At 39.5% G+C, this 25,030-nt stretch overlaps 1 protein-coding gene across 2 annotated transcripts in view; it reads left to right on the forward strand.

Annotated features, from left to right (window-relative positions):
* Nucleotides 1-492: 492 nt before the first annotated feature.
* DUSP10 (dual specificity phosphatase 10) overlaps nucleotides 493-25,030 on the forward strand; it is a 49,029-nt gene continuing 24,491 nt past the window's right edge. Inside the window, exons 1-2 of one of the 2 annotated variants that reach the window (XM_063441427.1) lie at nucleotides 493-602; nucleotides 2,320-3,178. In XM_063441427.1, the coding sequence (XP_063297497.1) occupies nucleotides 2,368-3,178 (811 nt within the window). In that variant the 5' untranslated portion in view covers nucleotides 493-602; nucleotides 2,320-2,367. Of the gene's footprint in view, nucleotides 603-628; nucleotides 829-2,319; nucleotides 3,179-25,030 lie in introns of those variants that run through there. The other variant, XM_063441428.1, reaches the window with a different exon arrangement.

Below are 25,030 nucleotides of genomic sequence, written 5' to 3' on the forward strand. Positions count from 1 at the left end.
CTAACAGCATTTGGATCTAACTTTAAGTACTGACCCAGTTTACTAGAACCTCTGCTCTAGTAGAACCAGAACTTTAACAATCTCTCTGATTTTACTGGAGTACCATAGAGGTTAGTCCATAAACTTGGAATTGTTTAGAATTGTTAAGGGAATTACAATATCTCATCGTACTAAAAAAAAACCCCAACTCCTGCAGCTGTTATTTACCAGTGTATTGACCTAAAACCTGCCAACTCTCAGTCAATTCTCCACGCCGTTTATTGAATAGCCCATGCATGCTGGCAGCCCATTCACAGGACAGTGAGGAAGTGAGAGGTTAAACCACACTGACTGTTTCCTTTACATGTAAATACAGGGCAGCTGTCTTCTCCGGCTCAGTCTGGCTGAGGGACGCTTCCCATTGGCCGTCAATGACATCAGCTGGGTTTAGAGTTGACCCCGCCCCCTCCAGTGTAGAGGAGAAATGTCAATCATCGGAGGCTCCACCCATTTCGAATCTTTCCCTTTAGTGAAAGTGAGAGAGTGGAATCCTGAGATAGGTCAATGGAACCAAGTGAATGGAGCATTATTATATAAATCAATACCAGGGGAGACACAGCACAGCCACAGTAAGTGTCTGCATGTGGGATGCTGTCCTGCCCATTAGAGGGATGCACGCACCTGATGATTAGCCCTGCTTGTCATGCTGCTGCTATGTCACTTAAGTTTGTTATACTGCATGTTATTAGTGTCAGATTTTAACAGTTTCACTGGTCCTGTGGGTATGCAGCTAAAATTTGAACACCATGCTGTTATGTTGAAGGAGAGAGATTGCTGCAGTGGGGTGAGGTGAGTACCATACTTTGATCACAACAAAGATAGGCTATATTCACCATCCAAGGGTTAGGGCACACAACTCCCATCACTGTCAGGCAAGCTAATAGTGATGGGAGTTGTGGTTCAGAAGGAGACAGCCCTACCATGGATATTCAGCACTCTTATAGCCTTTTTCGTTGTATCTTCCAGCCAACAAGTAGATATGGAGATTTGATTAACTGCATTGAATGTGTTTTTTTTTTTTTTTTCATATTTTTATTCTTATTTTAATTTACGGTAAACAACGATCTATAGAAAATGCATAGTGTTATGATGGATGGAGAGGGAATGCTGCAGAGATGCAGATGTTAGTAGATTCACTTTGGCAGAATCAATAGGAACTTACCTGAGACGTTGAAATGACAGAAAACACATGGTCATCTCCATGCAAAAAAAAAAAATATATATATATTTTTCAGAGTGTTCTTGGCAGAGTTTGCATATACAGTAAGTCATGAAATATGATCATATAGCTAAAATTTAATGATCACAAGAACGCTTAAAGTCATGTAATTTTACAAACCTGACATGATCTTCCCTTTGGCAATAAACTGCTAAGTAGATTGTGGAGCTGTGAATGATGCTGTCTAGTGACCTCTGTATAGGGGATGACTGATCATCAGTTATGTATATGTGTCACATCATAATTACATGTAGCCATTTCTTAGATCTAACAATAGTCTTTGTAGTGTAGGTATTTAGTTTTTTATACTATGAATGTTAAATATAGATACGGTTTGGGTCCTAAACACGTCTTTTGGAAATATTTGCTGTTTTGTATAGGAAGCTCTGTATATTAAACAAATTGTCCTATGAGCTAATAAATAGATATTGCAGTTCAATAAAACAATGGTGCATATCTGCATTAGCCAGTTCTGAGCACCCTCCTGGTCATGGCTATTTGGCAATACGTTAATGTGGGTTTATTCTGCATGGACTGATGAAGGTCTGTTAAGCCAAATTTTATTTCAGCCTGCATAGTTAAAATGCATGCCCCTCTCTATTTATAGCATCAGTAGATTCATGCCATAAAAAAAGCCTTGCATTTCCTTATCTCTGCACTTGGGCTGGTCACCCTGAATGTCAAAATACTTGTTTAATTATGTATCAATTTGTATCCCCTAATAAAAGATTTAACAGAAAGAAAAGTCACTATATCTGGTTTAAACCATTAGCTGCTGTGTAATGCGTTGGGAGCCCCCTGGCATAATAAATGTGTTTTGTTTTGTTTTTTTTCGTTATCAGAGTGGAACACAGCAGAGTCACACTGTCACTGATAGTTTAACAATTTAACAAATAGAATGTTCACTATAATCCTTCAGACAGTGGGATACATTGGGGTACATTACCGAACTGTCTTGATAGTCATCTTTTTATTATTGTTAATATTATGAGTTTAAATGTGTTTGGGTTTAGCATTTATCAGTTTTCAGCTAATTTATTTACTGCTTTTCTCCTGCACAGACTGTGACCAACGGTTCTACCTAAATTGGCAGTGCTGTCGTCTTCCTCATGCCTCCCTCTCCCCTCGACGGCAGGCTTATTGTGGCACTCTCCAGGCCTGTGAGACCTCAAGAACTCAACCTTTGCCTAAAGTCTTCCTACCTTGAATCCTGCTCAATTAGCGAGAACTATAAATCTTTTTTAAGCACAAGCATTGTGTCTCTAAACACAGCCAATCTGACGTATATGCCCTCTTCCAACGGCTCTGCACGTTCCCTGGGTTGTGGATGTAGCAGTGCCAGTTGTTGCACTGTGGGAGGTTATGAGAAAGACATTCAAACTCAGAGTCAGGCAATAAGTAGTTCTACCATTTCTAACAGTGCTGCAGGAACTTCATCCGCTACTCATACAAACCAAATGGTCAACAACAATGAGAACAGTGGTGCTTTGAGTCCATCTGGAGGCGTGGGAAGTCCCGTGTCTGGTGCTACCAAACAATTCGCCAACATAAAAATAATTTACCCCAATGACTTGGCCAAGAAGCTAACAAAATGCAGCAAAACTCACTTACCAAGTCAAGGGCCTGTAATCATTGACTGCAGACCCTTTATGGAATACAATAGAAGCCATATTCAAGGAGCTGTACATATCAATTGTTCTGACAAGATCAGCAGGAGAAGGCTTCAGCAGGGCAAGATAACGGTATTGGATTTAATATCCTGCAGAGAGTCTAAGGATTCGTTTAAAAGGATCTTTTCCAAAGAAATTATAGTTTATGATGATAATACCAATGAACCAAGTCGGGTAATACCTTCACAGCCTCTCCATACTGTTTTGGAGTCACTGAAAAGGGAAGGAAAGGAACCTCTGGTTTTAAAAGGTACATCTCATCTATATATTTTGATTAAGAACATCTTATTGACCGTTTGAGTGTCGGACTTTGTGCACCTCATTGACAACCCCTTATCAGTTCTTAAAACCCCTTATCAGTCATGCCCACTGGTTAATTGTTTTAGAGAATCTTAAAGGAACACTATAGGGTCAGGAACACAAACATGTATTCCTGACCCTATAGTGTTTAATCCACCATTTCTCAGAAAAGGCAGTGTTTACATGAAAAAAGCCTGAAGGGAACTATTATACTCACCAGAACAACTACATTACGCTGCAGTTGTTCTAGTGACTATAGTGTCCCTTTAAATGTTGTTCCATTGGGAATGCTTATAAAACATGGACTATACAGGTTTCAGAATCCACCCAAAGTAAAAATAATAATATATATATATATATATATATATATATATATATATATATATATATATATAGTGTATGTTTATACCCTAAATTTAGATGCAACGCCGAGTTCTTCACAGTATTTTATTTACACAGTTACCATTTCCCTTAATGTTAAATGTGCCTAGAACAAGATACACGATCCTATTGGTTTTTAGAAGGGTCATATCCTCCTTCCTCTGTGATGCTTGAATGATTGATGATTGGCATTACTGCTCAGGGATTTAAATTTTATTGTTTTTTTCACCAAACAGTATTATAGTGAAGATTGCTGTCAGAGTACAAAAGGGGAAGCACAATTTGTTTCCATTATATAGCATAAAGTCGGTGCTCTTTACAATTCTATTTATCTCTAGGGTTGTGTGTTTGTGATCTAAAAAAGATATTTATAGTATTTAAAAATCTGACAATTTGCCCAAGGTCACAGAAGGACATTTGCCAAATAACTCTTTGCATGCCTGTGGGATAAATGATGTATTTTATAATCTAGTTATATAATACTATACCGTATTTATCGGCGTATAACACGCACCTCATTTTTAGAAAGAAATTCCAGGAAATTTCCCCCCTCATGCCATAGTATTCCCCCCCCTCATCCCATAGTATTCCCCCCTCATCCCATAGTGTCCCCACCCCTTTCCATAGTATTCTCCCCCCTCCCATAGTATTCCCCCCTCCTCCCATAGTATTCCCCCCTCCTCCCATAGTATTCCCCCCTCCTCCCATAGTATTCCCCCCTCCTCCCATAGTATTCCCCCCCTCCTCCCATAGTATTCCCCCCTCTCCTCCCATAGTATTCTCTCCCCCTCCTCCCATAGTATTCTCTCCCCCTCCTCCCATAGTATTCTCCCCCCCCTCCTCCCATAGTATTCTCCCCCCCTCCTCCCATAGTATTCTCCCCCCTCCCATAGTATTCTCCCCCCTCCCATAGTATTCTCCCCCCCTCCCATAGTATTCTCCCCCCCTCCCATAGTATTCTCCCCCCTCCCCTCCCATAGTATTCTCCCCCCTCCCCTCCCATAGTATTCTCCCCCCTCCCCTCCCATAGTATTCTCCCCCCTCCCCTCCCATAGTATTCTCCCCCCTCCCCTCCCATAGTATTCCCCCCCCTCCCCTCCCATAGTATTCCCCCCCCTCCCCTCCCATAGTATTCCCCCCCTCCCCTCCCATAGTATTCTCCCCCCTCCCCTCCCATAGTATTCTCCCCCCCCTCCCCTCCCATAGTATTCTCCCCCCCCTCCCCTCCCATAGTATTTCCCCCCCTCCCCTCCCATAGTATTTCCCCCCCTCCCCTCCCATAGTATTTCCCCCCCTCCCCTCCCATAGTATTTCCCCCCCTCCCCTCCCATAGTGTACTTCCCCCCCTCCCCTCCCATAGTATTCTCCCCCCCTCCCCTCCCATAGTATTTCCCCCCCTCCCCTCCCATAGTATTTCCCCCCCCTCCCCTCCCATAGTATTTCCCCCCCTCCCCTCCCATAGTATTTCCCCCCCCTCCCCTCCCATAGTGTACTTCCCCCCCCTCCCCTCCCATAGTGTACTTCCCCCCCTCCCCTCCCATAGTGTACTTCCCCCCCTCCCCTCCCATAGTGTACTTCCCCCCCTCCCCTCCCATAGTATTCCCCCCCTCCCCTCCCATAGTATTCCCCCCCTCCCCTCCCATAGTATTTCCCCCCCCTCCCCTCCCATAGTGTACTTCCCCCCCTCCCCTCCCATAGTGTACCTTCCCCCCCTCCCCTCCCATAGTGTACTTTCCTCCCCCTCCCCTCCCATAGTGTACTTTCCTCCCCCTCCCCTCCCATAGTGTACTTTCCTCCCCCTCCCCTCCCATAGTGTACTTTCCTCCCCCTCCCCTCCCATAGTGTACTTTCCTCACCCTCCCCTCCCATAGTGTACTTTCCTCCCCCTCCCCTCCCATAGTGTACTTTCCTCCCCCTCCCCTCCCATAGTGTACTTTCCTCCCCTCCCATAATTACTTACCTGTCCTGAAGCGTGGGCCGGCTTCACAGCGCGCACCGCGGTACAGGAACTTTAATTTAAGGTTCCGGTTTCTGGCGGGACTGAAAGGAAGTGTGCACACTATTGTGCACACTTCCTTTCAGTCCCGCCGGAAACCGGAACCTTAAATTAAAGTTCCTGTACCGCGGTGCGCGCTGTGAAGCCGGCCCACGCTTCAGGACAGGTAAGTAATTATGGGATATCGGCGTATAACACGCACCCACGATTTTTCCCCTATTTTCAGGGGAAAAAAGTGCGTGTTATATGCCGATAAATACGGTATTTTAGTTTGATCTATAGTTTTTACATTTCCGTGCAAAGTACCGGTAGCTTGTTTTGCCAAGTTATAATTCATGTATTGAAATATAAAAAAATTATCGTAAGAAAAAAAAATAGTAACCACTGCATGTAGTGTTCATTTTTACATAAATGGCTAATTTTTGTTAGTTTGCCAACAAGTTCCCAGTGTTCCCATATTTGCTGTATCTGGGTTCAATATTTGAGCCCCATGTCCCTCCTAACAATATGCATACATGTGCGAACTCTTATTTTTCACTGTAAATCAACACCAAATAAAATCTAGCCCGTAAAGCCACACTAACATTCCTCTTGGATCCACTAGTGAAAACCTGTGTTTTAACCGTGCTAATAAACACACTGCTTTGGCAGAGTTCTATTTTTTTTACATCTACAGCTCTGCAGAGGAACTGAAATGGCATACGCTTTCTCTGTCCAATAGCAAACTTCGTACGTCATTAAGAGGTGCTTTCTAATATGGGGGCAAGGAAAGAAAGCTATAAGCATACAGTATTACAAAGAGTCTTTGCAGGCAATTATAGTAGACTGTAATGCTCTATATATTACGGATGCTGGGCATACCTACTTTTTAGGAAACTCTATTCACACTAATGCGATCAGATTGTTTTTAAAAACAATGTAAATTAAAATTTTCAGTAACCCAAAACAACATTCTATACACAAGTTTGATTTTTTTAGATCTTACATTTATGCTCTAGTGATGTATGTCTACAAACTAATACGTGCTATATATTGTTTTTAAATGAAACAATATATAGTGTATGCATTAATGCCAATGTGTAATTTGTACTGGCAAACCAGTAGGAACAGATAAAGCATGCTCACTTACTCATATCCTTGTGCAAGAGAATCATTTAAAAAAGTAAGTTAATTTCGCATGAAATGTCCTTTCACAAAGCAATTGTGATGTTAAAAATGGAGTCGTAGCAAGAAAGCTTGATGACTCAAGTCATAGCTTCCTTATGTGCTTGACTCAAAAATGCTCTTTTTTTTTTTTTTTTCAAACTGTGTAAATATATGCTTTATTTTTAATAATCAGACCAAAAATGTATCAACTCCATGAGTGCCAAAGACCATGTTTTGTATTATTGAATTCGGTATTAAGACTTTATTACTTTACAGCACACCACATCAGGAAATAATTATAGCATTTATTCTGCATTAAATAATGCCTTTCCCACGCTTGATGTGCTGGGTGTGTGCAGTCAACACTTTTCTCATTTGTGTACACTCATATCTCACGCGCCTCTAATTGTTTGCACATTTACTGCCTTATTTCAGCGTTGTATTTGCAGTTTCAGTTTGGTTAGGTACAAAACCATATTTTTTCATTTAACTGACGCTTATCAATGAGTCATTTTATTGCTGGTGTGTTTATTTTTCTTGTGGTTCCCCAAACGAATAATTTTTGATAACACTTATATGACAACCAACAGATTAATATACAAGCCAGCTTCCAGATGGGAAATTCGAGATTGTGTGTTAGCCTTGTAAGCAAAGTCTGGTTCCAATACCTTGGCTGTGCTTTGGTTAAATCCCAAAAAAAACACACCACGTAACATGGATTTATCATCGACAAAATGTATGGATGACAAGGTCAGCCTCAGATGGTAACAGCCTCAGTAACTCTGCAGCTTACAAAAAAAAGAAAAAAGAAGCCCCAGTTTTTTGCAGACCCTGGCAATAAAATTGAGTTAGTACTCTTCGGAGCATGAATGCATAGATAGATGGTTTCCTAGCCTCTTCTGCTCAATACTGGTCCTATCTTTTTATGGAACAACAAAGGTATATGCATGGGCAAGGGATGCAATAGGTCCATTATGCACATCCTAATAGACCGGTTTGTCTTCCCCTTCCTCCATTTGGATCCCTACTGTCACTTTGGCATCATTTTAGTCGCTCTTTATCTAGTAGAACCTAAAAGGCATGAACAATTGGCAATAGCAATATTTTGTCATTTATTGCTTTGTTTTTTTTAATTAAACATTAAATAGTAATTTAGAAAAAAAAAAACATTTATTTTGATTAATGCATTAAACTTAATGATAATTATGAATTAGTAATGAAGGAATGGTCACTTCCGGCACTAGGTGCACACAAAATAAGTGTTGCTATGGGAGGGTGGGGGTTCTACAGTTGTCATTTCTTTTCAGGAGAATATTGCTTGTTACCAAAAAAAAGATCACTAGTATAGTGACTTGACAAGGGGAGGAGGTGGTGCCCGTCTGGTGACTATCAGCAGGGGGTGTTGAAAAATAGAAATCTTGGGCACCCCCCTCTATTGGTTATGTAGTAGTGAAAATACCGCATTGAATGCCTGGCTCAGCAGAATGTGCTTATTTCTGACTGCACTTTTATTGATATTCTGGTGAGCATCAGCAGCCGTTCTTCATAGGTAAAGAGAAGAGGACATTATAGAGAGAGGCGGGATTTGTCATGACCTATCTCTACCTCTCTGTTAGTGTAGTGGTGATTGAGTTTGCCTTTGGACTCACCCCCCAGGTGTTTCTGGAACCTTGCAATGTCCCGCCCTATTGAAAAATGCAGAATATGTTTGTATTTCTATGGGACAGAGCCTTGCAGCTAAGACTAATTTTTTTTTTTTTTTTTAGCATTCCGTAGAGTACTTGTATTCCTCTATGTATGGTATGTAGATTATATATATATATATATATATATATATATATCATTTTTTTTATTTATTTATTTATTTTTTTTCTGACGTTTGCTTCGGTCTTTTTACTATAGTCCACAAATATGACAGAGGTATGCCCCACAATGCCTAGAGTGTAGGTACACCATAGACTTAGTGGGAAAGCCAAACACCATACACAGAGCACATCGTCAGCAAAACACATATTTGTAGTTTACATCTAAATGATAATATAACTTCGTCAAGTTTCCTGGTTGGGGCAGATCCCTTGTTGGTCACACAATGTTATTATGGTTTGCACCAGCTTGAATTTCAGGTATTGAGTATGGAGTCTAGGCCCTTGACTCTGTCAGATTTCATTACTCTACAACTTTGTCAGATAGTTTGGGACTGTTCCAGTTTTTAGTCCCTGCGTTTCCATTATGGGTATCACAAATCCCCATAAAGTGCAGTAAGTGTTTTATTAGATATGTTTAACAAACATAGGCATTGCTCCGCATATTCATCCCTGAAGGATGCTAGCTAGCAGGGCACACTCCTTTTCCATAGAGCCCCCTCCAGTCATGACACTAGTGTCACTGGCATGCCCCCTACACATTGCCATCTTCCTATTCTGTTTTATTCTCTAGAAATAAAAATACTTACTGCCAAGTAAAAAGAAGTGAATATAACAAGTGCACTCCAAATGAAGCCATGTGCTTCTAAACTCCCTACGTAAATCTACTTCCGAATTATTTTTGTTGAATCCAAATAATTATATTTTGAATAAATAGCTTTCACAAATGTAAAGTGAAATTAATAAGTAGTTTTTACTGTGTTTCAGCTCCTGATACATATGGAGTAATCATTTTAATAAACTGTGATAAGGCACTTTTAAAGAAACACTATAACGTTAGGAATAAAAACCTGTATTCCTAACACTATAGTGTTCCTCTCCCAAACTTACTAGGACCCCTCACCCCCGACAATGAAAGAGTTTAAAACCCTTTTTTAAACTTACCTGCTTCCAGCGCTGAGGTTCCCTTGGCGCTGGCTAAGTCTCCTCCTCCAGCGTCACGGCACTCACCGCACGCACATTAAAGCTTCCCTCATAGGAAATCATTAAATCAATGATTTCCTATGAAGAATTTGAAGACATTGGATGTCCTAATTCAAAGCGTGAGGACATCCAATGTCATTTCACAAAGTAAAACTATGTTTGGCAGCAGAAAGTTTCTTTAGTGGCTCTCTGAAAGAGGCGGACTTAACCCTGCAATGTAAACATTGCAGTTTCTCAGAAACTGCAATGTTTTACGTTGCAGGGTTTAACAGACAGGGTCACTGCACCCGGAGATGTCTATAGTGCCCGATCAAATAGGATACGTAGCTCACCAACCATTGTTGACCTGATTATTACCAGCTAGCCATTTTCTCCAAAAAGCATGTTCATTGATGGTTAATATCACTTTATTGTTACCTACTCTTGCTCTGCACTACAAAGGTGTTACCTTCAGCTTCTTAGCTTGTCCAACCTGTATTTGTCCTCTGTCACAGGAACAAAAAGTAATGGAAATCTACAATCTATTTGTAATATAGTTCATTCAAACAAAGGCATATTTTGGATTGAAAGACTCAACAGCTTCAAATTTCCTTTGAATTGACCTTTGTTACAGGGAGATTTCAGCTTTCATCATTACTCTAGTGTACACGCAATGGATTCTTTTTCATAAACTGTTTTTACGAATTACGACTGACCCAGCATAAACGTAAAGTTGAAATAGGTTTGACATTTGTCGTTGATATGCTTGGCACCAAATTACAGTTTTTTTGTTTTTATTGAACACTTTAAGTGTCTAAGGCACAATACAAGATGCAAGTCGCATTTGAAGACCAATTCAAAACCAATCCCTACAACATACCATATTTTTTAAAATCTTATTTATTAAAAGCATGTGGTAGATGAGACTTTTTGCCAAAAATGCATAAATCATATTTAGGGACATATTAATGAGGCTTTTCTGAATGACAACTTTAATAATAGGTCAACACCAGTTATATATAGCAACCAAGAAAATTAGTATGACTTTATGAACCTTTTGTGAAACCCTAGATTTTTAACAAGTGCACCTAAATATAATTATTTCTTGGGTATTATTATATTACTGATTATTTATTATTCAGATAGTGATTTGTTAATACATTTCCTAACATTGCTAATATATTTATAAAGTTGAACCATTTTGGAACATTGGCTTATCTTAACTAAGAAGCACACATTTAAGTTCTATCGACTTTCATGCTTTTGATATTTTTAGTGAACATTTTTAATTCACAATTTTTCACTTTAATGCTATTGCATACTATTTACCTTTTTGGTGGCATGCATGTGCATGTGTTGGTAACCCAACAAATAATATTCTTACAAGTGAAAAATAAAAGGGCTCAGACCTTTGATATAAATCCATTACCAGTGTCACATATTTATGAGACTCTAATACAAATTTGTGAATCTTATATCTTCTCGAAAGCATTCAAACCCTAAAGTGTACTTATCCTTTTTGAATCACCACTGTCTCAACTTGACCCTTGTATTTCAGTGTTCTTCTGGTGTCTTCCATCTCAAACCTCCATGTCCTCCCTCTCCCATGTCTCTAACCGGTACCCCAGGCTTTCATTGCCTCTTCCTACCGTCTTAACAACCTCCAAGAAAAGCATTTTTTGTCAGAGATCCCTCCAGATGCTTAACTTTCCTGACCGCAAAGGGGGCAAGTAGTTTATTGGAACCGGATTCAGTAGATATGTACATGTTCCACTCACTCAGACTTCTTCCAGCTCTGTCCTTAAAGCACTTCCCATTCCTGTAATCAGATCGAGAAGATGGGACTGGAAGTGAGTGTTGGGGTGCCTTTGTTCCAGGACAATTTACAGATGATAGTGATTGACCTTAACAGAACGCTGGACAAGGGATGCTTGTATAAGCCTGCCTCCTAGTGGTATCAGCATGAATGTAAACCGCTCTTAGCACAGCTCTTGGCCATCAGAAAATGTTAGTGGCCAAACAAGTGGGTTAGAAAAGATGTCTTTTAGGCAAAATTTGAGGGGTCTGGCTGCATACCAGGTGAAATTCACTACTCTAACGCAATCATGGCTGTCGTGTGCACTTGATTGTGAACTACATTTACCATGATGCTTAGTCAATCTGAGCCATGATTACTCTAGACCAGAGATCTTAAAGTGCCAGCCCAGGGGCCATTTACGCCCCCCCAAATAGTTTAACATGGCCTGCGTCCACCTACCCTAGAATAGAGAAGTATATCTCAGTCTTGGGCATGCCTCTTTGTGTGCAGTTTGCTTTTGACCTAGGGCACATCAGTGCCACAAGCATGCCTTTATTTGCTGCTGAGGAGGAAGCTGTCTCATAAGTAAAGTTCTGGCATGCAGGCTGGAACTTGAGTGACGAGGCTGACTGATCGACACAGTGCAGGAAAGCAGCCTCCATTGAGAGTTCTGCCATGCTATACATCCTGGGGGGTATATGTGTAGCTGTGTGTCTGTTTGCAAGGGAGTAAGGATTTGTGTGTGTGTGTGTCCATGTGATTGGGAGTACAGATTTGTGTGTATGGGTTTACACTACAATGCCATTTTATTTAAGCAGGGCCCAAGTCACCTCTATTAAATTGACCATTATTTTCTGATGTTTTGTTTACCTGATGTACATAGCTGCCAAATATGCAGCAACTTTGAAAATATTAATATGCAAACAGAAATATGACTCTAGCCATAAAATCCAGTCACTACTTGTAAATTAAATTAAAAAAAAGAAATGATAAAGCTCCTTGACACTTTATTGTACCATAATCACAAGCAGTACTTAAGGTAAGATAAGAGTTTGTTATATTACCCAATATCTTCTTCTGTCTGGTGATTATAACTGACTGATGTATCAATACATGGCATATTTATGTCACTGTTGTACAGTCTGAGGCTTCTTCTTTGAGGCATAGGAAGAAGAACATGGAAGACAGGCGCAGTCTGGACCACTTTGGGGTTAAACCGTCTATAAACGGTTTAATCCCTTAAGATAAGACAGCGCAGACCTCCAGTTCAAAACATAACTTAATTGAGATGAAGTTGCAATAGTACTTGGAGAGTTCCCTTAATTTGTTCATCTTAGTTTTCTAAATGAAAGTCTTTTGATATCAAGATAAATTTGAGCCATAAAGGGTAAACTTCATGAAGTTTGTTTGAGTTCAGACAATTCTAAAAATAATCGTCGCTTTATTTTCAGTGGGCCAGTCACTCCGAATTAGTGACACTTGGCATTACTGTGACACTATACTGTCATACTTGGCCTCATCATATCCTGCGCTGAGCATTGCTCATACCCACACGTATCTACATGAACATAAATGCTTTTATGATGGCTGTTAATGCTTTTAAATGGCTGCAGTGTCACATATTTTTTACACTAGTACAGTTTGATGATATTTATTATTTTTATGGAATAGCCAGCATATGCGTCATATAAATAAATGCTGAAGTATATTCAGTGAGATACTTTCTAATAAGCTTTTTTGTGACTTCCTCCTATGTCCCCAAGAAGTGGAATAGCAGACGAACGTAGCATATAGGGAAATAGGCTTTTAATACTATCTGCTGGATCTGGCACAGTTGGGAGGTATGCAATAACAGTTTAATGAACGTATTACATTATGCTATGTTAATGTTTTCTTGTATTTGAGTAGAAAATCTGCAAAAGCAGATACTTTGCTTTGAGAATTTTTTTAATGTGATATAAACAGGTGGATTGGGATTGGATCAGGACTGACTGATGGATCTTAGCCACTTCCTGATCTGTGCGTATGTCATTACAGAGCTGTACTACATATTGTAAGCCATCTATGTTGATGAGTGATAGGTGAGGGTATGGGACTTTTTAGCTGGAATATTCTTGACATATATACATTTGCTAGAAATTATGTTGGCACAGTGTACAGATAATGTCTTGCCTTCCATTTAAGATCATATGTGTTCCACTTTTGACATTTAAGACAACATAGCATAAAAGTTAGCTACGTATTATGTATTTGTTCAACTATTACAGAGATTTTAATGTTTTCACATTTAACACTTACATTTCCTGTCTTTTGTGCTTTGAAAATATTTAACATCATGCACCTGGTATCCTCTTCCTGATTAGCTACTAATTTTCTGGTTTGTTTTTTTTTAATGTTTTTTGATTGTTTGTAAAAGCAGTGTTACATACTTTGTAATTGGTGTGCAGAAATTTGAGATGGTAAGATATATATATATATATATAGTCAGCCCATCTATGACTTTATTATTTGTTTATAAATTGTGTAAAAAAAAAAAAAAAAATATCCTAGGGCAGCCAGTGACACAATTGATGCGTGCTGATGACACCCATAATGGGCGGGCCAGCCCGGAAAGCATCACTTCAGGAAACTGTAAATTCGAGTATGTTTAAACGGTTTTGTGATATAATAAAAACGAGTTTTTAAACTTTACTGACTGTTTTAGTACACTAGCTATAGTTCATTTCAGTGCATTGAAAATATGTGTGATGCCATGTTGGAAGTGTTCCTGATTAACCTGTAAAACGTGATTCATGAAATGCAAAAAAACTTACTGAAATATTCACATTTTTCATATTCACCATATGAGAACCAAGAACAAAGTGTAACTTACCTTCACTAATAATGAGTTGGCGCACATTCTTTCAGAATCTTTTATCAGAGTAAATGCTGGATATGTCGTTAAGGTGGTTCTCAAGCACGTGGCAATACAACCTAGTCTTCTACTCAATGCCTTATACCCTTGAAATACTTTTTGGGAAGATAATGCTAGAGGTAAACTAAGCATTAAAACATCTTAGGCTAAATGAAGCAGTTTTGGTGTATAGATCATGTTGCTGTTGGATCACTGCCCAATTATCTGCCATTTAGGAGTTAATCCGCTGTGTTTATGCCGCTATAGCCTCACCAATCTGGCTGTAACTCACAGAGCCTTCATGATACTAAGGTTTATGTTTTTCATTTTACAGCACAATGTGTTTAATTTAGAAGATATTTTATTTTGCTCTGTTAATGTAACTTTTATCACACTTAGGAGGCTGTTGCAGGCTCTGTCAGGCAACTGGGAGTGCAGAATATAAGGAATTTTACAGCTTGGTCCTGGTGTCTACAGCATGTCCCAGCAGACTTTTTAATGCAAACGTGGCTTTTTAATAGAAAAGGCAGTGTTTACATTGCTGCCTAGCAACACCTCTAGTGGCAGTCACTCAGACGACCTAGATGTGCTTCCTGTTTCAACGCTGCAGTGTGCAGCACTGGCGTTCAGCTTCTCCATGCTTTGCATGGTGGCGCTGAACGTTCCCCATAGCAATGCATGGATTCAATGTATCTCTATGAGGAGATGCTGATTGGCACTTTTTGCATAACTTCCCAATGCTTTCCTATGGGATGAACTGGATTGGCTCAGATCATCAAGATTGATAATCTCAGTCATCCAAGCAGATAAGCTGCAGCTAGACTGGCGGTGTTGGAAAAAAGGTGATTCAATTCACCTTTTAAGGAGAGCGGGGGCGGTCACTAAACATCCACACCAACACACACCAGCAATATAGCCCCTGACACTATAGTATTTCTTTACGTAAACTGCAATAAGGAAAGCTAAAAGTTAGACTTTTTCAGGAAGTGTGTAAGGGGGCTGTTTGAGTTACTGCCAGGCAAGGTGTGGTTAGGGCTGCATAACCAAAGTGATTTAACTCCTAAATTGCAGATACTTAAACAGTGAGACTGTTATACACTAAAACTACTTCATTGACTTAAAGTTGGACTGCTGCTTAGTAGCCCTTCAAAAATAGCTTAAAGTGACACGTGCCAGCTTAACTTACTACTCTTATTTCAGTCATCTCTTCACAGGTTTGCAATTATGCAAACTGGTTCCATATTTTAGGCACCTATTTGGAAAATCTGCAGGTTTAGATCTATAATAAGTCTATGAAAGTTAATATATCTACTAGTGTCAGAGCGTGTTTAAGGATAGTAAACCCATTTCTAACAATAATAAATAAATACTTATAAATAAATACTAAATAAAAAGAAACTCAACTCTCTGGAAGCTGTTTCAGATTTACATCTTCCTTGAATAACAAATGGCAGCTTTAAGTTACAACAAAGGTGTGCCTCATTTAGAATAAAGCATACCCTCTATAGCTCTGCGCAAAATTGTATCTCCGTCTGCTTTATTTTAGGAAATGTATTTTCACGCTTTGCAATTCAGTCGTAATTTATTGCTGGAACAACTGATCCAATGTTTCTATGTTTGTAAACACTGGTTGCTAGTTTGCCAGTCCAAGTTTAAATCCCACGTCCCCCAGCTCCTACCACGCATTCCTTGTTTGGTTGTGCTTGTGAAGCAGGCAGCTCTGTTAATGTTACCTTAGTACAAGATCACATTGGAGCAAAATTGATCATAGGACCTGAGGAGCACTGGGTTTAAATTACTAGCTCAGTTCATAGCTATGTTATAATGGTGATTGTGGGAGGTTATCAGTGAACTTTATTTTTCACGGCAATGTAGATAAAGAACGTTTGCATTTAACCTGCATTTTCGAGGGGGATCAGATGTGTTTATGTATTTTTTATGAAAGACGTTGATGATGACTTTGCCTGTTTAATATTATGCTGTGAGTTTAGATGCATCTGTTTGACTTGTTCTGGTGTAAGACAACTGTTTGTCTCGAGCGCAGTGTAAATTCGTCACAGTAGGGATTCAGAAGAGTTTTTTTGGGAAGGCTTTTTAGGGATTTTGGTCCATGATTAATCAATAGTGTTACATTCACATTACGATTCTCCTGTTCAGTTTCATTCATGAACATTAGGCATTAAAGAGTTACTATAGTCAACAAAACCACTACAGCTTAATGTAGTGGTTCTGGGGCAAAGGGCCTGTCCCTGCCTGCTGAGCATTGTAAACACTGCCTTTTCAAATAAAAGGCAGTGTCTACATTGCTGCCTAAGATGACCTCTAGTAGCTCTCACTTGAACAGCCACAAGAGGGACTTCCTGGATGAGGTCCTGCAATCTTAGCATGACCTATGTTCAGCATCTCCATGCTCTGCATGAAGACGCTGATGCTCCGCACAGAGATGGATTTTTTTAATGCAACTGTATGAAGAGAGACTGAGAGATTGGTGCAGTGCGGCGATTTGCCACCTATGCCCACTTGCCTCCCAGTTCTTTCCTATTGGGGAAATATTGGATTGATTGAGATAATCAAGATTGAGGATGTCAGCCAAGGATGCGTGGCGCAGCACGGAGGCCAATACTGCAAAGGCTAGAGGCTAAGCAAATCTATTTATTTTTTATTGCAGGGGGAAACCTAAATAATCAGAACACTATAGCATTAGGAATACAATACTAAAGATGTAGTGTCTCTTTAAATGTTCCTTTAGAAGACTGTGACGGAACACCGCCTCTGTGTACCATGCCCACATATTTGCCTGCTTATGGTTTTCAGGTCAGGACTATTTAACAATGTATTGCTTGTCTGTGCCTCTCCCCCTTCCTTTTCTGAATGTATTCCTTGTCTGTGCCTCTCCTCCTCCCCCTCCCCCTTCCTTTTCCCGTCACAGCAGGACGTTGTCCCTCTTCCATCCCGCATCGGCTTCTTGGGATTGAAACCCCTCTTGTTTTGTGTTGGAGACCCAATGTAGGGGTCTATGTATGTAAAACCCTGTGTGACGAAATAAACAGTCAGTTTGTGTTGTCATGTTTGCTGAACCAGTTTTAAATGATGCCTGATTTATATATCCATTTGTAGTAGGACATCTTGGGACTTTTGACTAACCACAGAGAGTAAATCTATTAAGATTCCCTCCCCCTAAGCAACAAAAACAAAACAAAACAAAATCATACAAACAAATACATAAAAAACGGTTACAAAGAGAAATTACAAACATTTTTCCTAATGCACTTTATCAGCACTTTTGTCTTAATGTTTTATTATATTAGCAATTACTGATATATTTCTTTATTAAGATCTTCATTATCAATTTCACACAGTTCTGTTGCTCCAAGTTAACTGGTGTTCCGTCAGGTACTTACTAACTAGTGCAATTGAGGATTGATCATGAAACATCAAACATGCTAACTTTGACCGTCTTGATATTGAGAGAGAGACAGAGAGAGCGTGTAGGGCAGGGGTAGGCAATCTTTGCCACTACAGATGGTATGGACTACATCTCCCACAATGCAGCCAAAATATTGCCAAAGCATCATGGGAGGTGTAGTCCAAAACACCCGCAGTGCTGAAGGTTGCCTATCCTGGTGTAGGGTATTATCAGCGGAGTTTGTTTAATCATGCACTTGCTCTGCACTTTTCCTCAGTCCTTTAGACACCAGCTAATAGATCCCCTCGGGAGGACTTGGGAAAAATTGAGCGTCATATGATAACATTGGTTGACTTGGTAGGTCTGAACCAATTATATGTGTTAATGGTGATGAAACTTTAGATATTTATGAATTAACAAATGACAGTGTTTGATGGAAAAAGAGTGCTTGTAACCAGGGGCTGGTGAACATAGGGACTAATAGAGCTGCAGCCCTGCTTGTAATTTTTTACTTGCTTTTTTACAAGAAAGGATTGAGCCTCTCGCCCAGCTGTCTATTGAAATCACACTTTTATGAAAGAGGGCACACTCGCTGCGTTTGTAGTGGACACAAATATAGGAACTAGCAAAATCTGACGATGATGTTGGCTATTGATGAATTAGTTAATATAATAATGCAGTTAATACTAATGAAGTTTCTACTGCTATACTTTTATATTCAACATAGTATGTGGAAAAGTGCATTTGGGACTGGGAGCTATTACAGCTGTTTTTACTGATATTTTAATGCATATGCAATTCCCTTTCATAACACCACAAACCATACGTGTAGCAAATTGTCATAAATTTCTGCCATGGTATTTGCATTTTTGTATATTATTCTAAATATATGATTATATATAACATTTACCTGTTTGGTTAAGTTGTTGTAAATGTAATTGCTTATTGTAGTGTCTTAGCAGAGTGCTGTGAATGAAAAGGACTTCTTGTAGCACAGTATTTATTGAAAGTAAATTTTTTATTCACAAACTCATAACTTGGGAAAACAATGTAGCGGGCTGTGCTACAATTAGGCATTGCCTCTTTGGTTATGGAAGAATCGCCACCTTGAAATTTGAGAACCTGAAACTGGTGAGTGACGCCCAACTTTAAATACTTTCAAAAGTTGGTTGGTCAAGTCTGTAGCAAAGTCGTGGTTTATATATGAGGTCTGTCTGAAAAGTATCCAGCCATTGTTAATATACTGAGAATGGTTTGTCGATGTAACCTGGCAGCCAAGGAGAGTGGTTTGGAATGCGCATACATGAACCATGACAACTTCAATGTACTTTTACCTTCTTGATCCTGGAGTGTTGCCTGTGTCCTTGTTCTTCTGTGAGTATTCTAGTGGATTCAGCATTGTTCACCTTTGGCACGGAGCACCCCCATGACAGAAGGCATGATTAAGGCTCTCTTGAGCCGAAACTTTGCACTCTATGAGGTGGTGTGTCCTGAAATAAATTTACCTTCTTGATCCTGGAGTGTTGCCTGTGTCCTTCTGCTTCTGTGAACTTCATTGTACTAGTCAGTGGGGGGCGCTAGACGCTGTTGAGTGAGCATGTGTATTGTGTGGCCATTGCATTCAAATTGACTGAGCGAGGAGAACAACAAAGCTGCATCAAATTTTGCGTTAAGCTTGAACACCTCTGCGGAAACCATTGGATGATTCAGAAGCTTTTGGGGACGACGCAATGAGTGCAGCGTAAATAAAATCACCCAGGTGACTTAGCCCAGATTTGGCAACCTGCGACTTCTGGCTTTTCCCAAAGCTAAAATGACCTTTGAAAGGGAAGAGATTTCAGACAGTCTATGAGATTCAGGTAAATTCAACTAGGCAGCTGATGGCGATTCCAACAAAAGATTTTGCAGAGTGTTTCGAACAGTGGAAGAGACACTTGAATAACTCTGTGAGATCCCAAGCTGCCTACTTTGAAGGGGACTGAGGCGTCATTGTCCTAGGTACAATGTTTCTTGTATCCTGTGTATCTTGTATGTTAAATGTCTCTATTTTTTATATTACATGGCTGGATACTTTCTGGACAGATCTCGTACATAATAGGTATATATAGGTGTCTTTTCCAGGGTGCAGTATCCGGTATAATAACTTTAATGTGATTGATGGCAGTGACCTTAAAATAGGCCATATTGTTAGAAAAATAATAGTAAGCAGACAAGAGTTTGCCAGATTTTGAGATAGATTTGTATAATATTACTTTAGAAACAAAAACATGACCATCCTGTACAGGTTCTTGTACAGCTTAAAATTTCAGTTATTGGCAGTGGTAGGCCCAACAGGGAACTTAAAAGAAAAAACTCTGGATAAGGTAACATCCTCATTGACCCTTCCACTGCTCTCAGATTCGTCAAACAGGAAACAGGCTGTTTCGGACAGGGGTGCAGCTAAAGCTCTAAGCCAATAAGTAGCTTCCCATTCACAAAATGCCCCTCCCATACCCACTAGGTCACACCTTTGCGTTTGCTCCACTCAAAGGCAGACTCAGAGTGCCTACCACGCTTCAGGATACTACACTTTGCTGTGCCATGTAAGGTTGTATCATATATGTAATGCACAAATCTAATGATCCCGAAGGGTTGTATCTGCATTGTTTCCCCTTAAATGCAATTGATCACACCTTATGTTCCGTTTAATTGTTATATTTTTCCTTTGTTGTTCCTTTGGTATACCATGGTATACTGCTTGTCTGCACTATCTTTTCTTTATGTCTTAATTGATTGAAAACTTAATAAACTTTGATTTGAGAATAAAAAAGAGTTGCTCCAAACATTCTGACCTGTTCAGTGATTTTAAGTGGTCACGGTGTCTGGAGTCTGTATGTGCAGCGTTTTACCATGTTATACAGTATACAGAATACATTAAGGTTTGATTTGTTTTAAACAAAACACAAATAGATCAAGTTTCAGAATAAAAATTAAATATGTAATTATGTCACGTTTGTGGACAACACACAACAGCGCACAATCAGGGAGCAGAAATGGTACAATATGGTAAAAATGGGGGGAGGGGGGAGAAACCTATTGGTAGCGGAGGGATTAAAGCATAAATAAATAAATACATTTCCCTTACATTACATTTTTTGTTGCAGCAAACTCTGCAATCTGTGTGTAGTCGCTTGTGTTGCTGCCTCTCCAGCGTGCTGTGGCTGTCGTGATGTGTCTTGGCTGATTTCTAATGGTCAGTGAGGCTTTTTGCAGGGCACCAACAGCCTTAAGGCAAAGTTGCTAGCAGTGCATGAAAATTGGACGTGAATGCTCAACAGTTTACTACAATCTCTGTTGCCACCTGTCACATGTTATTTGTCAGAAAGCAGAGCCAGGTTAAAAATATAAAGCACAGAAGCACATCTATTACCTGGTTTATTGAACATCATTTCGGCATGATTGAGTGTAAAAACGGCAATGCATCTACGTATGTACCGAATGTTTGTTTTCATTGCTCACAGCAAAGCTTGCTGCGTATTGACTGCAATGTCTGATGTTATTTGAATTTAGCATGTTAAAAGGAATTTGTGTAACTTGAATAGTATTAAATTAACCTGAATCATGCAAGCGTGTGTTGTACGTCAACCACTAGCAGCCTGCTATTTAAAGGGATACTATAAGAGCCCAAACAACTGTAGCTTAATAAAGTTCATGCCTCTGAAGCCACACTGCTCAATTTTCTGCCATTTAGGAGTTAGATCACTTTGTTTATGCAGCCCTAGTCACACCTTCCTGCATGTGACCTATACAGTCTCCCTACACACTTTCTGTTCAGATAAACCTAATATTTAAACTTCCTTTACTGCATATTTGGTTTAATTTAGAATGTCTTATCTCCTGCTCTGTTCACAGCCTGCTAGAATCCGTTTTGCTTTATAAGACTTTACATTTGATACATGGGCATATTATGTTACAGTTATTTAAAGTTTAGTTTCATTAAATGACCACTCTAGTGCCAGGAAAGCATACTTGTTTTCCTGGCACTAGAGTGCCCTGAGGGTGCCCCCACCCTCAGGGACCCCCTCCCACCCGGATCTGGAAAGGGGAAAGGGGTTAAATCTTACCTTTTTCCAGCGCTGGGCAGAGAGCTCTCCTCCTCCGATCCGCCTCTTCTCCTCCCCGTCGGCTGAATGCGCACGCGCGGCAAGAGCTGCGCGCGCATTCAGCCGGTCACATAGGAAAGCATTCATAATGCTTTCCTATGGACGCTTGCGTGCTCTCACTGTGATTTTTCACAGTGAGAATCACGCAAGCGCCTCTAGTGGCTGTCAGTGAGACAGCCACTAGAGGAAAAAGGGGAAGGCTTAACTAATTGATAAACATAGCAGTTTCTCTGAAACTGCTATGTTTATAAAACAATTAGTTAACCCTAGCTGGACCTGGCACCCAGACCACTTCATTAAGCTGAAGTGGTCTGGGTGCCTAGAGTGGTCCTTTAAAGGAGATGATAGGGATTGTATTAGATTATTCAATATGGGAGTTTAACAACGGACATACTGGATGCAACAATACGCATTGATATGCTACATTTGTTTTTATAAATTGCCTATCTCAGTGTAAGGATACATTTCTGAGAATGATAATACCAGATAGTTGGCATTACAGAGTCTCTTTAAAGGGAAACTCCACTGTCCAAATACAACAATAAATAAAAATCATTGTTTAGTAGATATATATATACCAAATGAAAACATGTAAGTATTTAATTATGCATTTTTTAATTGGGGGTATATGTTAAAATAGCTTGCAAAACCTGCACATCTCTTGCCTGCAGCCTTTGTATGCCCTCCTCTTTTAACCCCGCCCAGACTTTCTGTGGCTGTCCAATCGCAAACTTGAAATGCTGCTCAATGAGAAGTCTTTGCAAGGTAGAGTAATTGCTACCTATTATGTTTAGTTCCACTGAGCTAAACAACCAGGGAGTAACAGAACTTGTTGTCTGATTGACAATGGGTATAACAAGGTAAATTAATAAAAGTGCCAATTTGTATGGAAATCTGCACTTCTTGTAAGTACAAAAAGAGGACACACTCTTCACACATAAAGTTCTTCTGCAAGCTCAAGTTCTTTAGAGGTCTGGAGTACCCCTTTAGATATTTTTGTGTTACTTTTCCTTTTAGTGATGCTTGTTGAACTTGTGAATGTAATAATACATCCTGTAGGCCATGGCTGTTTTTTTTTTTTGTTTTGTTTTTTAGGTAGTAAGTTGTCCTGTAATAATTCCAGTTATTGACCTTGGTTCAACCTACAAATAGTGTTTAGACTATATACATATTAGCTTAGCTATTTGCATTATGTAATCTACCTGATTTTCTGGTTCTCGGTGACTGCACATACACCACTCTGCACGTACCACAGGGCAGCCTTGACATATACAATCAGAATGTTAAAGTGAATTACTTTCTTTTCGAACCTTCACCATCAATATTTTTATTTAATAGTACTGCATTGGAAGAATTAGGTGTTATAAACTTTAATTAAAACTCAATCATTTCTTGCTGCCTAGATTTTATTGACCAACATGAACTTTATTGTTAGAATTTATTCCTATAGCTCCAGAAACTGTATTGAATATTGTAGTGATGTCCTCTATCTATACAAATTGCAGTAAGTTTCATGGTTGATACTGTATGAGTAGCCCCAAGTATTCAATCTTCTCATCTCACAACAGGCACTGTGTATATTAGTCCTCCCATGGGATTCAGAAAAAAAATTATATCTTATATCCTGCACACAAACAGTAGATATTGATCCCTGAGGAGAAATTGAACTAAGAAAAAAAAAATGTTCGTAGTGGAAGTAGAGGGATATAAATAGGCAAATCGATACTGTGGATATTAAGTGAGAGGGTAGAACAATTAAATGTGGTTCAAACGGTTTTTATTTGTGTAATCGGAAATGTACAACAGTGCGATGGGATAGCAAAATAGGAGACACGCAGGTCTCGCAAAATCGGGAACATCAATATGATTATAAATGAATGTAAACCTAAACAGTATTAGAAGGCAGTACAGTATCAGTATCGGTAAGAGGTTCTTGCATGTCATAATGTAAGTAATAAAATCACTATGTTAGATGTCCAATACAGAGATTTTAGATCCCATTAGAATTATCTGCGTAAGTGTGTACATTTCCCAGGGGATCACTAGCACGATATCCACATTGAGTTCCTAAACCGGTGACTTCTCTGCCCAAAAATCTACAATGAAAAAGGGCAGTCTAATAATCCTTACCTTAAAGACCACTAAAGGCACCCATACCACGATATCTCATTGAAGTGGTTTGGGTACAATGCTCCTGCTGTCTTAAACCTGCAATATAAAGCACTACAGTTTTGTAAGACCGGCAATATTTTCATTGCGAGTTTAAGCACATCTCTATTGACTGTAAGAACCCAGTCAGACTCAATCAAATGCTGTTTATAGAGACCATTTGATTGTTTCACTAGCCTCAATATGAGGAAGCATTGGATTGACTGAGATCAACAGGGAGGCAGGGCGGCTGTGGCAAGACCAACACAGCGAGGGAGTAAGTAAAACTTACAATTATAAGCTAACATGGGAAGGGGGAGCAGACTCCAAAATAGGTAAGGTATTCATGGTTATATTTCTAATGCTATTGTGTTCCATGAAGTTTGGAAGAAGTATAAGACATGTGTACCACCTGCCAAAAAATCTGGACACCATGAATGTTTTACTTAACGGAACATGTTTCCTATATACGCAGATGTTTCAGATTATTACTTTGATGAAGAAATAAAAATGTAGTAAGCAACACAAATAGTTTACAATAGTGGTGCTATTTATGACTGTTTCATGGCCACAAAACCTTCTTGTCATCTCAACTAATGAACACAGAGGACTGTTTTCTCTCTAGAAGCTTTGACCTTGTACAGGGATACATGATGACCATAAATTTGAGCTTTCCCTTCGGGGGGAGACCATGTTTCTCATCATTAGAAGCAGTAGCTAAGCACTGTGAGTAATGTGCTGACCCTGTCAATAAACATTCCTTGGATACCCTTGGCATATTTGTAAGCATAGACTCTAATTAAATTAACATCTAATCCTCATTTTCCCTTTCTTATAATTTGCATTTTCACGTCTTGTTAGTCAGTATTGAATTAAACACAGGCCTTTGTACTATTGCTTCATGGTACGGAACTTCAGGGCACGGAACACACATTTAAGATGAGCTGTGTAATCCTTGTAAGGATTCTAGCTGTGTCTTAGATGCAGGAATTTACAAATCTGATTAATATATTCTGATTTGCTAAAAATCATATAGCCCTTACTAAAGGCACCTGTGAAAATGTAAA

This window comes from Pelobates fuscus, chromosome 2, assembly GCF_036172605.1.
Source record: "Pelobates fuscus isolate aPelFus1 chromosome 2, aPelFus1.pri, whole genome shotgun sequence".
Taxonomy (NCBI): Eukaryota; Metazoa; Chordata; class Amphibia; order Anura; family Pelobatidae; genus Pelobates; species Pelobates fuscus.